Source organism: Aquarana catesbeiana, linkage group LG05, assembly GCF_042186555.1.
Source record: "Aquarana catesbeiana isolate 2022-GZ linkage group LG05, ASM4218655v1, whole genome shotgun sequence".
Taxonomy (NCBI): Eukaryota; Metazoa; Chordata; class Amphibia; order Anura; family Ranidae; genus Aquarana; species Aquarana catesbeiana.
In genome coordinates, this window is record NC_133328.1 from 47904236 (window position 1) to 47920475 (window position 16240).

Genomic DNA, 16240 nt, shown 5'->3' on the forward strand with positions numbered 1-16240 from the left:
GGTGGAAGCGATGTCAATACGTCACTTCCACCCATAACTCTTAATGCAACATTTATTTTTAATGTTTTTATGACATTTAATTTTTTTTACATTTTTTTGCATTCCTTGATATAGGAATAAAAGTGACACAATTAAACAGTGTAAAAATAAAATATAAAAGGTAAAATAAATAATAATAATAAAAAAAAAAAATTAAAACGCGCCCCGTCCCGCCAAGCTCGCGTACAGAAGCGAACGCATACGCGAGTATTGCCCACATACGGTGTTCAAACCACACATGTGAGGTATCCCCGCGATCGGTAGAGTGAGAGCAATAATTCTAGCCCTATACCTCCTCTGTAACTCAAAACATGCAACCGTTAGTATTTTTTAAACGTCGCCTATGGAGATTTTTAAGGGTAAAAGTTTGTCACCATTCCACGAGCAGGTGCAATTTTGAAGCGTGACATGTTGGGTATCAATTTACTCGGCATAACATTATCTTTCACAATATAAAAAAATTGGGCTAACTTTACTGATGTCTTATTTTTTAGTTAAAAAAAATGTATTTTTTCCAAAGAAAGTGCGCTTGTAAGACCGCTGCGCAAATACGGTGTGACAGAAAGTATTGCAAGACCTCCATTTTATTCTCTAGGGTGTTAGAAAAAAAAAATATAATTTTTGGGGGGTTCTTAGTAATTTTCTAGCAAAAAAACACTTTTTTTAACTTGTAAACAACAAATCTCAGAAAGAGGCTTGGTCCTTAAGTGGTTAAATCATAATGGCAACAGAAACTACCCAAATTACCCTGATCCAAAATTCTAATACCCCCGTTTTTAATACTGTGTATTGCCCCCTTTAACATCAATGACAACATGAAGTCTTTTCTGGTATTTTTGGATGAGGCTCTTTATCTTCTCAGATGGCAAAGGTGCTCATTCCATTTGGCAAAAAGCCTCCAGTTCCTGTAAATTCTTGGGCTGTCTTGCAGGAACTGCACGTTTGAGATCTCCCCAGAGTGGCTCAATGATATTGAGGTCATTTATTCTGCTGTAGCCAATGACAGGTCGACTTGGCCTCGTGTTTTGGATCATTGTCATGTTGGAATGTCCAAGTACGTCCCATGTGCAGCTTCCTGGCTGATGAATGCAAATGTTCCTCCGGTATTTTTTGATCTCATACTGCATTCATCTTGCCAACAATTTTGACCAAATTTCCTGTGCCTTTGTAGCTCACACATCCCCAAAACCACATCGATCCACCTCCGTACCTTTCATCATAGGCCTTGTTGACTCCTCTCCAAGTGTAGCATTTATGGTTGTGGCCAAAAAGCTCAATTTTGGTCTCATCACTCCAAATGACTTTGTGGCAGAAGGTTTGAGGCTTGTCTCTGTGCTGTTTGGCGTATTGTAAATGGGATACTTTGTGGCATTTGCGTAGTAATGGCTTCCTTCTGGCGACTCGACCATGCAGCCCATCTTTCTTCAAGTGCCTCCTTATTGTGCATCTTGAAACAGCCACACCACATGTTTTCACAGTCCTATATTTCACCTGAAGTTATTTGTGGGTTTTCTTTGCATCCCAAAAATTTTTCTGGCGGTTATGGCTGAAATTTTAGTTGGTCTACCTGACCGTGGTTTGGTTTCAACAGAAACCCTCATTTTCCACTTCTTGATTAGAGTTTGAACACTGCTGATTGGCATTCTCAATTCCTTGGATATCTTTTTATATCCCTTTCCTGTTTTATACAGTTCAACTACCTTTTCCCACAAATCCTTTGACAATTCTTTTGCTTTCCCCATGACTCAGAATCCAGAAACGTCAGTGCAGCACTGGATGAAAGATGCAAGGGTCTGTCAGGAGTCCAGAAACTCATTGACCTTTTATACACACACGCTAATTACAAGAAAACAGATCACAGGTGAGGATGGTGACCTTTAATAGCCATTCAAACCCCTTTGTGTCAACTTGTGTGCATGTTATCAGGCCAAAATCACCAGGGTATGTAAACTTTTGATGAGGGTCATTTAGGTAGTTTCTGTTGCCATTATGATTTAAAAAGAGTAAACACAGTTGACTGATAAAAAATGGCATCAGCCAAAAACTAACCATGAGTGAAAGAAATCTTTTTGTGTCATCATTTATATTCTCTGAAAAATGGCCAAGAAATCATAAATTCTGCCAGGGTATGTAAACTTATGAGCACAACTGTATATATATTTATATATTCAGTGTGTATATACACACACACATATATATATATATACATACACACACCCCTCTGTGTGTGAGCTATTATTAAACCCTAAGTGAGCATGAAACGTGTTAGTGGGTGATGCTGTTCCCCTATTTGTGTTAGGAATAGCTTTTAACATGTCAAAATAAAGGTGATTTTTACTGGACGTGCGGCCAACCAGATTTTCTTTGCTACTTGGAGCCTGTGACAGACAGGGCCAGCGCCCGGAAGTGTGTTTGTGGAGGTGGAATCAGGAGATTGACCTTAAGCAGTGTTTGCTTCTACACTTATTTCAAGGGTTCCTCTGTGTTGAGAAAGGCTGCCTGAAAGTGTAGCTAAAGGCAAAACTTTCTTTTTTCATTTTGGATAAAGTAATGGAGGGTTATAACCCCTGTCATTTGTTTTATAATTTTTTTTGCTATCTGTGTCCTATTGGGGAGATTCACCTTTACTTTCTGACCCATTGCCAAAACAGGAAGTGAGAGGAAATCCCTGCAAATTAAAATGAATCCCTTGGAGTCTCCCAGGTCACCAGAACCAGTGTCCCCATTGGAAGATTTCCCCTATTACTTTTCTGGGGACAACCCAAAATTTGGAATTTTCTTTTCATTTCACTTTCAAAGATAATGGTAAACAGAACAAATAGAGAGGGTGTATCTCCTTAAAGCGGAGTTCCACTCTAATTTACATCAGTGGCTGTAATTATTGCTGATCACAGCCCCATTAAGTTTCGGATAATTATTTATTTATTTTCATCTTCTACCTTTTGTTCAAGGAAAAGGCTGCACTTCCGTCCTTCCTCGCCGCGGCGAGTTACGTAATTTCCCTTTTCCCATTGGCTCCTGAGATAGCAGTATCATCAATCCTAGGAGTTAATGGGCATCCCTGCTGATAGCATTGCGTTATTTCCAAAGTCACGCTTTGTACGCATTGCGCATGCGCAAGATTGGGAGGTGCATGCTGAGTAGCCAGCTGCACCCAATTCCTGAAGAGAGCTCCTAGCGTGCTTCAGAGGCCCACAATCACGATGGCTGCTTGCTGGATCAGGAGTTCAAACCAAGACCAGAAACTTTATAATATACAGCACATGACAATTTTTTTTGGAAAAGCAGCGACTGTCACGGGGGTTATTTAAGAAAAAAAAAAAAAGACAACCGGAACTCTGCTTTAATGAGGGCACAGACAGCAATAAAAACCTAATAGGTGTTCTAATACCTCTCCACCCTATCCTAAACTAAAAAAAAAAGTTTTTTTCTTTATTTATATTTTAAAGCGGAGTTCCACCCAAAAATGGAACTTCCGCTTTAAGGGAAGGTGACCCCCTGACATGCCACATTTGGCATGCAATTTTTTTTGGGGGGGGGGGGGGAGCGGATACCCTCTTTTTAGAGGGTCCCAGCTCCCACTTCTTGCTGGGGCACCGGAAGGGAGATCACCTCTCCTGTCTCCCTCTCAGCAATCATGACACAGCATGCGCAGTGCGTGCCCAGCTGTGAAGCCACAGCCGGGCGCCCACAGTAACAATGCCGGCGCTGCAGAGAGGAGGGGGAGACGAGCAGGGCTTCGTTCCCCCCCATCGCTGGACCCTGGGACAGGTGAGTGTCTGATTATTAAAAGTCAGCAGCTGCAGTATTTGCAGCTGCTGACTTTTATTTATTTATTTTTTTTAAGCGGAACTCCGCTTTAAGTAAATACAAAATATCTTTATAAATGTCAAAATATTGAAAGGAAACAGTATCAAAAATCACATACGTATACACTCTTCTTCCACCAATAAAATAGACAAAGTTGTAGAAGAACAGTATTTATATATGTGCGTGATTATATTATTTTCATTCAATAATTGACATTTAGTCCTCGTTCACACTGAACAAGGCTTTGAAATCATGCAAGTTCATCTGTGCTCGCACAATTTCAAAGCCGCATTTCAGTCCCACTTTGGGGGCGACCTGAAGAACATCTGTACGGGTTCATGCACAGATGTCTATTGAAAATCGCCTCGAAGTCGCCAAAAGTAGTGCAGGAACTACTTTTGGAAATCAGTGCTGCACTGCAAAGTCTGCGTCACACCGATTGGGACGTTCCTATGGAAATAGGCAACAATTTGACATGCGTCAATGTGAACGGGGGCTTAGAAAGATGTCTTGTATTTTCTTAATTGAACTTAGTTGTTTTTGATACACCACATGTGTCACGTGAAATCAGCTTCCCTTTAAATGGCATTCCAGTGACTTTTTTTTCTTTTGTATTAACACACATATTGCAGGGACTGCACTGACTTCGTGAGTTGGCATATTTCTACGGTTTGAACCATTTTATCTCTTTATTAGCAATAAAAACTGACAGGGGTTCTAATTCTTCTCCACTGTATCCATCCCACTGGATATCACATGAGATAAAATACTGCATGGTTTCATGAGAATACTGCATATTTCAGAAAAATACTGCATGCATTAAAAAAAAACAAATAACACTATGCAGTATTTTACCACATTTCTTAAAGCAGCTGATACCGATTTATGAATGGAGTCCATAGTCACACACACTAACACAGGCTGAACTGGACGGACTGGTGTCTTTATTCAACCTTACCAACTACTGTATGTAACTATGTAAGATCTCACACTGCAGATATACAGCTAAGAGGTTGTAGACACAGGAGCGCCTAGGCACGCTCACATACCAGAAGTGCTCTGTAATTGTTTCAGGATTTCAAAACAAAAACGTAGACTTTTTAGGATACTGCTTTAGCACAATTAACATTTCTAAATATTTCCCATAATACAGCAAATCTTTAATCTTGCAAGTTCAATTCCACTTTAAATGTAACCCCAATTCCAAAAATGTTGGGACACTGTGTAAATTCACCATAAAAAAAACAGAATGTAATGATTTGCAAATCTCATAAACCCATATTTTATTCACAACAGAAAATAGATAACATATCAAATGTTTAAACTGAGAAAATATACAATTTTGAGAAAAAAAATAAGGTGATTTTGAAACTGATGGCAGCAATACATCTCAAAAAAGTTGGGACAGGGCCATGTTTACCACGGCATAGCATCCCCTCTTCCTTTTAACCATTTCCTGCCTCTTCCTTTTAACAATTGTTGAAATACGGGTGCAGGGCGACTCTCCATTTAGAGAGGGCATCCAGGGATGTCTTCCCAGTTGCGCGCCACATGCGGCGTGATCCTGTGACCGCTTGGTTTCTGGACGCTGTGAATGGTCGAGGTGATAACAAGTAAACAAACTGTCATGAATGGCATTCATGACAGCTTGTTTACTATTGTGATCTCTGTGATTGATCACAGTAATCACATAGCACAGGGCCATTCACTGCAACCTTGTACCAGGTGATTGCTGTAACCAATCACAGCAATCACAATAGTAAGCAAGCTGTCATGAATGAAAGCCATCCATGACAGTTAAAACTATTGCTGTTACAGTGATCATCACTGTAACAGGCAATCACAGTGTAAAAAAAGAAATGTAAGCAACTATATGTAAAAATCACAGTAAATGTGGGACCGTCACATGAGTCACTGAGCTTATATAATGTCAGAGCTATCATACATACCAATGGAGTTTGAGAAAAGCTGCAGTACTTTCAGCAGCGCTATCTTCTCCTGCAGTTGATTCTCAAGCAATATCAGAGACAAAACAAGGGTCTCCGCCATACCCCCCACTTCAGCCATCTGTATCTTGTAAGCTATACTGGTTGGTTGAAAACCTGTGTAGAAACATATGGCCACACAGAAAATAAATGTTCATTATTTGTACGAATCATCAATAAGATTAATATGCCATTAGAGAATTCACAAGTCAGCATCAACAGCTGCTCTTCTTAAAGAATATCTAAACCAAAAACCAAAATATATTGCAGGTTACCAAGTCCTTAGACACGGTGGCTGCATTCGTTTTATTATTTGAGGCTCACTATATTTTCTGTGCATACTAGCAGATTATGGCAAACAGTTCCTGGGGGGCAATAATGTTTCTTTTGTGGTGTTTGTTTACATGCATTTTAAGTTTAAAATACACAATTAACTACTTACTTATTCTCACTTTTTATCACATTGACTTTTTAACTGTAAAGCAAGGCATATTGTTTGGTGTGGGTATGGTTAAAGGGTAACACCACTTTTGTGGGAAAGAAATAACAGATATAATATTTTTTTTCTATCATATACATTTGCGACACAAGTCATATTGTAATTAAATGTTATTAAAAATTACCTTTCCTTTTCAGATATGCAGCTCTGTAATTTCCTATGAAATGGCAAAGACAAATGGCAACCTGAAGGCATTCTGTCCTAGATAGTGTACAGAATGCACCCCCAGAAATGTAATTTCCTGCTTGTGTGATTGGTTCAATGTTTTTCCCAGAAGTCTGCACTAAGATAAGTCAGATTTTTGGCATCCCCTGCAACAAAAATGTTGTTTTTGGTGGTGGGAAATTACGTATGAAGGGATGCAGACCCTGCCATATTCCTCATTAGAACCCTGCAGGTGCAGTAGCTGATTGACAAGTATAAAACCACTCTCACCCGTGCCGTTCCTTCAGATTCCTGTGCCTTGAAGGGTGGCTCCCCCACGCATCCATGAGAGTGGCATTACACAGCCGGAATCCACGGACCCGGAAGGAAGACGGATGAAGATGGATGCAGTCCCCAGCGTTGAGAACGCATCAGTGGAGGGCTTTGTTTACAGGTAAGTTTCACATAATGTGCTAGCATGCGATGCATACTAGCATATTATGGCTTTAATTTGTAGGTCAGGAAAAAAAAAACCTAACTGTGTCAGTTTACTTCCTCTTTAGGCCTGGTACACACTATCAGCTTTTTTTTCATTCAATCCAGCAGGCTGAACGAGAAAAAAACTGAAGAGCTCAGGAGGAGCCACTGTACTAATTATCCGATGTTAGTACAGTGATCTCCTCCGCTGATCTATTGTGTTCTGACAAGGGGGCAGCCATAGGATGTCAGCGGTGATAGGATGGTGATTGGATATTGGTTTTCCAGCATGCCCATTCGTCAGAAGTAGGCAACTCAGCTGGCTTCTATAGAACAGGCTGATGTGCACACAGGCCGAATGTCAGATCGTTTCTGTTGAACTGGCCAATATTCGGCCCATGTGTACCAGGCATTAGACTGCATTCACACCTGAGCAGAGAATTAGGCATTTTTATTTGAGAGTTTTTCAATGTTCAATGTTCATAAGCATTTTACACGCGTATTCAAGTTTCAGGTGTTTTTGTTTTAGCCAACAGAAAGCACTGGGGGTTGGAGATTAGGGGTGAAGAGCTGCTATTTGGCCAAAAAACACGTGAGGAAATGCTCGTAAAACACTCATGTTATACGTTTTCAGGCATCCCCATTGAAGTCTATGGGGCCAACAAACACTCCTGTCTGCCTGAAAAGAAGCTCATGCATTTTTTGAGTGACAGGCATTTTACTACAGGTGACAAAACACTCACATGTGAACAGGGGCCATTGAAATTAATAGGATTTTGCCTGATGTGCGTCTTGGAGCTTTGAGCTACAAAACGCTCAGGTGTGAATTTAGTCTAATGAGCTTTACGTTTCAGCTTTTAGTGACCATCTCATTAAAAAGCTTGACCAGATCTGGTTATTCCATAAAGTGTGTTGCACATTACAGCTACTGTACCGTCAGTCTGCTGTTTTGTCATCTCTGCATTATAAAAGTTGGCAATGGACTTGCAGATCTGTATCCTGAATAGAGAACTTGGCACCCTCATCAGGCAGGCTACAAGACAGAAACAAACAATTTTAGCACAGTTATTACAAATTAAAATGAACCTGCGAGGACACAAATATAAGACCAGTGCATATTTATTTTTAAATGGACCTTTACATCACACTCCCAGGTGTTCATAAAAGCACAATCATTGTGCATTATATTTAGAAAGAAAAAAATCTAGGTGCCGGAGAACTTGTGAATGTGTGAGGTGCATTGCCTCATGGGACACGTAGTCCTGGACAGGAGAAGGAACAGGGTCAGCCTGTCTATTAAGGGCACATGCCCCCCCGTCCATCGCCGCTCCCCTATCCATGCGTCCGGCCCCTTTCAGGACACCGGCGCATGGATTCCAATGCGGAGGGGCTGTTTTTTTGGAGCTTCAATTAGAGCCGGAGGCTCTAATAGGCTTCAATATAGGGTGGGTTTGGGTCACAGAGAGTGCACTCCGAGCCCACCTAGGTGTGTTACAATAGTGAATGCCGCTCGGGTGGGTGGGGGCGTTTGTTTGCCTCCCCCCCCCCCAAAAAAAAAAAACACCAGCCACCACTGAGAAGAAGGAAGTGAGTGATCCTAAAGACAGAAGTGTTTTTACCTTCCCAGATAGCAAGCAATTGTGCTGCAAGTTTGAAAATGACTTGCTAAGCTATTGCTAGACTTGCCAGGCTTCACAAGTTTGTTGCACAATTGCAGCAAATCTGCATTGCATGACTCCAGATCAACTTTCATTGCAAACATTCTGCAAGTCTGCTACAAGTTTTGGTTCAGTTATGTTGTGCAATAGTCCTCCCACCACAGGGGGCACTGTGGCTGAATTTTCATGCTGTAGACTTGCAGAGCCCTTGCTGTAGACCAGTGTTTCTCAACTCCAGTCCTCAAGGCGCCCCAACAGGTCATGTTTTCAGGCTCTCCATTATTTTGCACAGGTGATTTGATCAGTTTCACTGCCTTAGTAATTACCACAGCCATTTCATCTGAGGGAAATCCTGAAAACATGACCTGTTGGGGCGCCTTGAGGACTGGAGTTGAGAAACACTGCTGTAGACTCACCACTGCAATTTTGCTTTTGCTAGAGACTTTCCACGCAAATTTGCTACAAATTGTAAAAGTGTCAACTAGAACTTGTGCTTCAAGTGCTCTGGTAGTGTACAACTTGCCAGTGAAAATGTGCAGCAAATTAACAGACTTATAATTCAATACTGCCATGAATTTGGGGCAAGTTATCCTTGCTATCTGGGTTGCTATAGGGGCACTCTATGCTATACTTTGTGTATTGTTATAGGGGCACTCTGAAGGCAGGAGGAGCCAGAAGCACTGATGGTTGCTACCCAGATAGCAAGGATAACTTGTCACAAATTTGTGGCAGTGTTGAATTATAAGTCTGTTAACTTGCTGCACATTTTCATTGGCAAGTTATACACTTGCAGAGCACTTGAAGCACAAGTTCTAGTTGGCACTTTTCCAATTTGTAGCAAATTTGCATGGCAAGTCCCTAGCAAGAGCAAAGTTGCAGTGGTGAGTCTACAGCAAGAGCACTGCAAGTCTACAGCATAAAAATTCTGCCACAGTGACCCCTGTGGTGGGATGACTATTGCAAACATAACTGAACCAGAACTTGCAGCAGACTTGCAGAATGTTTGCAAAGAAAGTTGATCTGGAGTCATACAATGCAGACTTGCTGCAATCGTGCAACAAACTTGCAAAGCCTGGCAAGTCTAGCAATAGCTTAGCAAGTCATTTTCAAACTTGCACTGTTGCTTGCGATCTGAGTATGAGGGCACTCTGCAGGGGGGAGGAGCCAGGATCGCCGGCAGGGGACTCGAGAAGAGGATGATCAGGGCTGCTCTGTGCAAAACCATTGCACAGAGTCGGTAAGTATAACGTGCGTTATTAAAAAAAAAACAAAAAACACACCTTTACAATCGCTTTAAAGAAAAACCCTTACTTAAAAAAAAAGAAGAAGAATCTACTGCCCTCTGTATATGCTGTATATATAGGGGAGTACAATTATATGAATTAATAAATCTTGTAACCCTTGAACAGAATTAAAATACAACTGATAAAAAGGCACCATACTGTCAATGAAAATAAAAACAATACACATTGGATATAAATGTGCTATTTTAGGATTTTATTGTTGCTGCTTGAGCTCCATGATTTGCATGCTAAAACCACTTACCCAACTGTGAAAATGAATCTGCAACATCCTGTGCATAGGTGGCTTCATCTGACATCCTCTCTTTTAGAAATGGAAGGCTAAAAATACAACAAACAATAAGACCAAATTGTAAACTGACCATCGATTCATCAACATCACCTAAACCAACTCACCTTCAGCCCTAGTTCACACTGATTGCGGGAATGAAATCGTGCAAACTCGCACAATTTCATTCCCGCATGCCAGTCCCGACTTCCGGGGTAATTTCAGAGACATCTGTGCGGGTTTCTGCACAGATGTCAATGGAAATTGCACCCCAAAATCGCCAAAAGTAGTACAGAAACTACTGTTATAAATAAGTGCGGAATCGCACCGATTCAGACGCTGCCATTGCCGGCGATTTGGCATGCAATTTGACATGTCAAATCACATTAATGTAAACCATGGCTCTGTCTTGCACAGTTCTACCAGCTCTTCTCCTGGATTGAAATCTCTGACTTTGGATTATACTGCACACTGTGAGCTTTTCGCAATGTAAATTAGAAGCTGCAACAAATCAGATAGAGCCCTCCTGCAGGCCTACACAGCATGGATGATTGAATCTCCTTACTGCAGCTATTGTATTTTGATAGCTGGTTCCACCAGCCATCAAAATACTCAAACAGTGTCTGCATTTGATTGGTTGCAGACGCTATTCAGCCAACCACCACTTTTCCAATTTTTCAAGGGATGCTGGGTGGAAGGTGGCCAATGGGTCACTCACTGAACAAATTTTGAACGGTTTATCAGAAACCATCTGGAATTCAAACTGTGTATGGCCAGCATTAAAATGACTTATTTTAGCATTGTGCAGTAAAGCAGTGAATAGTACTATAGCAACTATTACTCTTTCAGATCAAGATTGCTGGCCCACATTAATGGCCATTTCACAGGCTTTACTAGTTTTTCTGGGGGACACCTTCAACATTTTTGGATCATCACAGCTGTATTTTTCCAGGATCCCCTGCTCAGTAGTACCCCAAGCTATGCTGATGCCCCACTTAGTAGTAACCCCCAGCTCAGCTGATCCCCACTCAGTGGTAACCCCCAGCTCAGCTGATCCCCCACTCAGTGGTAACCCCCAGCTCAGCTGATCCCCCACTCATTGGTAACCTCCAGCTCAGCTGATCCCCCACTCAGTGGTACCCCCCAGCTCAGCTGATCCCCCACTCAGTGGTACCCCCCAGCTCAGCTGATCCTCCACTCAGCGGTAACCCCCAGCTCAGCTGATCCCCCACTCAGTGGTAACCCCCAGCTCAGCTGATCCCCCACTCAGTGGTAACCCCCAGCACTGCTGATCCCCCACTCAGTGGTAACCCCCAGCTCTGCTGATCCTCTGGTTTTCTAATCCTCCTCTCTTGCGGGTCTCCATGCATCTCCAGCTATACTGCTCCCACGCTGCACACCATGTGTGACATTGCTAGTTTCTCCTGCTCTGGTCCCCCAGCTCTGCTGATTACCTGCTGCTTGGTCCTTTCTCTTCAAAAAAATGAAGATTGGGACTTTAAATTAGGTTATTGGCTGGTTAAGGTTAAATGATATGTGAACATGTTTATTGGCATATAGATGTAAAAATACGTTACAGTGGTACATAGCATGTATAAGAGCAATGTCATATAAATAACCATACAAAGCATTAATAATGCACAAATATATACATATTACAGCACATGGCAATGCAGAACAGAAATATTGTAAAAATACATGTATATACATACATATCAATTTGGTAGCACATAGCAATATTAAATGAATTGAGTATAAATTATGTTGGTAGAATAAAAGATGGTATATCTGGGTAATTTCTGTTAAAGCATGTAGTTACATTCTGAAAACCCGATGCGTTTCGTGTAAAGACACTTCCTAAATATGATTAAATCTAATATTGGATGAGCACAACAGGAGAGAACAAAATTGTCAGTCCTGTATACTTACATACAACAGAACACAGTGGTATATGGCAAGTGTCGGGCCAAGGCCCAAAGGTACCGGCCAGGCGCTCACACAGCACCCCCAAAGCACAGTTTGCCAATCTCCATATTGTATCAAAGTGGTGAGTAAGACTGAGGTCAGCCAATGGGGTCTACAATGGATAGATAAGATATCCATTAGAAATCAAGACAATTGTAAAAGTGAGATGAGGCCGGGTGCCCAGATGGAAAGATGAAAGGGGTGAGAGCAAGTGCGTGTGAAAGTGGTGATAGTAAGACACCAATGAAAGATAGAGAGTAGGAGTAATGAGAGAAATATACACAGATCACCATAAAGGAGACCAATTCCCAAGAAGCGGTGGAAACAAAAAATAAAGTGACATGCTAAGAAACAGTATCGGATCGCTAGGTTAAGTGTGCGCATATAAGCAAAGTACTGCTACTGATTGCAGCGTATACACGTGTGCAGCAAAGGGAGCTGTGCTCAGGGACGTGCCTTATATATGCCCCACACGCACAGAGGCTGCCACCAGCGTCACTAGCACGGCAAATGCGGGGAGGGGCCACAGCCTGGATGGCGACGCCGCCCGTAACTGATGCTAGTGTCCCCAGCTGAGTCGGCAAAGGATGGAAAACTCATGCTCCCGCATGGAGCACTATGCGTGACGCCGATCCGCTGAGGGCACCTGCTCAATTCCCCCACACGTCCTCCCACCCCTTTGGGGGTGCTGCGTGTGTGCCCAGCCGGTACAGGGCTATAGACCACCTCAGCTCCCAGGACAGACAACCTTTGGGCTCCACACTTACCATATACCACAGTGTTCTGCTGTATGTAAGTACCAAGGACTGACAATTTTGTTCTCTCATGTTGTACTCATCCAATATTAGATTTAATCATATTTTATTTTTTTAGATAGATACTATAGATATCGTTAGATACTCTATAGCATCCGCCCCCGAGGAAGCGTCTTTACACGAAATGCGTCGGGCTTTCAGAATGTAACTACATGCTTTAACAGAAATTACCCAGATATACCATCTTTTATTCTACCAACATAATTTATATTCAATTCATTTAATATTGCTATGTGCTGCCAAATTGATATGTGTATATACATGTCTTTTTACAATATTACTATGTTCTGCATTGCCATGTGCTGTTTTATGTATATATTTGTGCATTATTAATGCTGTCCATGCCATGTGTGCATGGTTATTTATATGACATTACTCTTATACATGCTATGTATCATTGTAAACGTATTTACATCTATATGCTAATAAACATTTAAAGTACTAATCTTCCTTTTTTATTTACTTGAACCCGGGATGGAGGCATATATATCTATGTGCCTCATCTAAAGTCCCAAATTCACCCCTTAATATGGTCCTCTCTTCAGTCCCGGCTCACCTTTTGCTTTAGCGTTCCCATGTTGCACACCATCTGTGCCGTCTTCTAGTTGCTCCACTCCAATCCTCGCTCAACCTTCCTGCTACTCTACGCTGCACACCAGATGTGAAGTCTGCACCAGACACTCCTATGATATCTCATACTTGCAATACCTCCAAAACAACAAAGCGAAGCTAAAACTGAACAAAAGCCCCTCAAAAGCTGCAGGTGGTTTAGGGAGCTTTGTGATAGACTTCTATGGAGGCTTTGAAGACACTTTGAAGCACCAAGAAAGCGACATGGGGCATCATTTTTAAGCAAAGCAAGACAAAAACACAACGTGTAAACAGGACTATAAGCTAATCATTTTATTTAGGGGAGGTGCTTTGATTGGCATTCAGAGTGCTTAAAAAAAGTGTGTTCAATGCCACATTTTGAAGCAAGTGTAAATGAGCCCTTATTGTAAACAGGTAGCTGGTGGTGTGTTCCTGTGGGTCACTGAGCTCTGATTTATCCCTGACACAAAAGTTGGCAGCTGTCAGCTGGTCAGTAATAAACCTGAGGGTGATTTTCCGTAGCACTACATTCTAAAAACAAGAATAGTAGCAAGCAATGCTCTGCCTGTTTGCGTCTGGTGCTCCTTTATTTGTGATGTCATTATTAGAATTGTAGAATGTGGTTGTCACCTTGTTCTACATTCTCCAGCACAGCATATGAGCTGACCATAGGCTTATATAAAATAATAAAAATGAAAGCTCTACACTGCTGCCTCCTGCTGGTTGGATGTGATATTGTGTTATTTACACAAATTCAACAGTTTATGCTTTCTTCCTTACAATGTAATACAGTGACATATAAATACAAAACAACTTGGCGGAATTTTATTTCGTATTAGTTTCTATTAGGGTTGCACCGATACTAGTATCGGTATCGGTGCCGATACCGAGTATTTGCACAAATATCGGTACTCGTGCAAATGCATCGATACCTGAAACCGATACTTTCAGGCTCAGCTCTTTGAGCTGTCAGTGGGTCTCCCCAGTGTTACAGAAGTCCGGTAATTGGAGCTGTCAAAAAAAAAAGCAGCCGGCAATATTTGTTAACAACATTGCTCAGCCCTGAAACACTAAAATAAAAAGAAACATTGTTTCTTTTTGTATATTTCTGATTCTTCATCTGCAGATCAAAGGGATGAACAAATGTTCCTCTGTTTAACCCCTTAATAACCCTTAATTGACTCTAATCAGCCTTAATTAACACCCTATTGCCCTCAATTTAATTATTATTTTCCTGCTTTTTTTCTTTTGTTCACGTCTATTTTATAAACGATAAACAATCAAAACTTTTTTTTGTTTGCTGTGTTAGTGAATATTTTTACACATATATATTAACATATATTTACACATTTCGCATTGAAAAAGCGCTAAATTTAAAAAAAAAAAAAAAAAAACTATTTATTTAATTTGTAAATAACTTTTCAATGCATTGCTGACAGCTAAAGTTAAAACAAAACAGTTGCTGTAGGTATCGGCAAGTACTAAAAAAAAAGTATCAATACTTGTACTCATTGTAAAAAGTATGGTATCGGTGCATCTCTAGTTTCTATGTCATATTACAGACAACTTGATTGAAAAATTTACTTTTGCTCAGCCAGCTGCTACCAATGGGGCCACCCAAAGCTCAAATTTTGACCAATTCAGCAAGAATTAGCCAAAATTGGAGCTGTCAGAGACAGCCTTTAGGACCTGTGTGGATAGGCTTTCATGGGTTTGGCACTCTCATACAAGTCTATGAGAATACAAAATCTACTTGAAGCAGGTGAAATGGTCAGGATCTGGGCAGAAAATTGTCAGCTGAACGGGTGAATTGACAGCGGGTGCTGGCAGTCAGAATACAATAGCCAGCAGAGGAGATGTCTCCACCCACACTGCTTAGTGTGGACATGGGAATTCATTAGATTTCTCCTGATTAGCCTGCAAGCTAAACAAATAAATCTATACATATATGGTTATCTGTATTCAGTTGGTTTTTCTGCCTGGTTCAACATATTTGTTTTTTTTTTTTCTCACTGTGCCTGTTCGCTTTTGGGGATGCAGTCATCAAAGGTTTGTATTGACTTCCCTTTATTTGAATGTAAATTCTTTTGCACGAACATATATAAATATTAAACATTTATATTCTTATGTAATGTAGTTAAAAGAACCCAATTTGTGATCAAGTTATGTTCAAAATCAAAAAGAAAGGGTATATGAAAGGGCCTGCAGTACACCCGCTCAGCGCCAGATCAAACACACAGTCCTATGTGCAGTACTAAAACTGAAGAAAATAAATAATTACAATATAGTACTCAAAATATTAAAAGGTAGTAAGCAGCTGTTTAAAAAAAAAAGAGAAAATAGCAAAAATACAGTACTAAAAATCCAACAGTCACACGTTGGATCATTAAATACCAAAAACAGCGCTAAAATTTAAAAGCGATATAAATATCACAACATATGGCCAAAAACCAGGTTGAGAGTCTCTATGTAGAAGGTGATAGTGAAGAAAGTTCAAAGGCTTTTATAGGTGTAGAATCACTGATGTCCAAGCGTGCACCTTTCACCAAAGAATAAACATGTTCCACCTCGTGTTGCACACTCCACTAGGGGGTCAAACTCACCAGAAGCCATTAATAAACAAGCATTGAGTAAAGGTGTTCATCATCTACTTCAATACTGAGTCCTCATCATCAGCAAGGTCCTCTG

General features: G+C 40.9%; 1 protein-coding gene across 2 annotated transcripts in view; it reads right to left on the reverse strand.

Annotated features, from left to right (window-relative positions):
• The window catches only part of CFAP69 (cilia and flagella associated protein 69), an 83318-nt gene that overhangs the window by 48888 nt on the left and 18190 nt on the right, over positions 1-16240 (reverse strand). Inside the window, exons 5-7 of one of the 2 annotated variants that reach the window (XM_073629701.1) lie at positions 10158-10234; positions 7889-7987; positions 5799-5951 (exon numbers count right to left, since the gene is read on the reverse strand). In XM_073629701.1, coding sequence (XP_073485802.1) covers positions 5799-5951; positions 7889-7987; positions 10158-10234 — 329 coding nt within the window. The remainder of the gene's footprint in view (positions 1-5798; positions 5952-7888; positions 7988-10157; positions 10235-16240) is intronic. The other variant, XM_073629702.1, reaches the window with a different exon arrangement.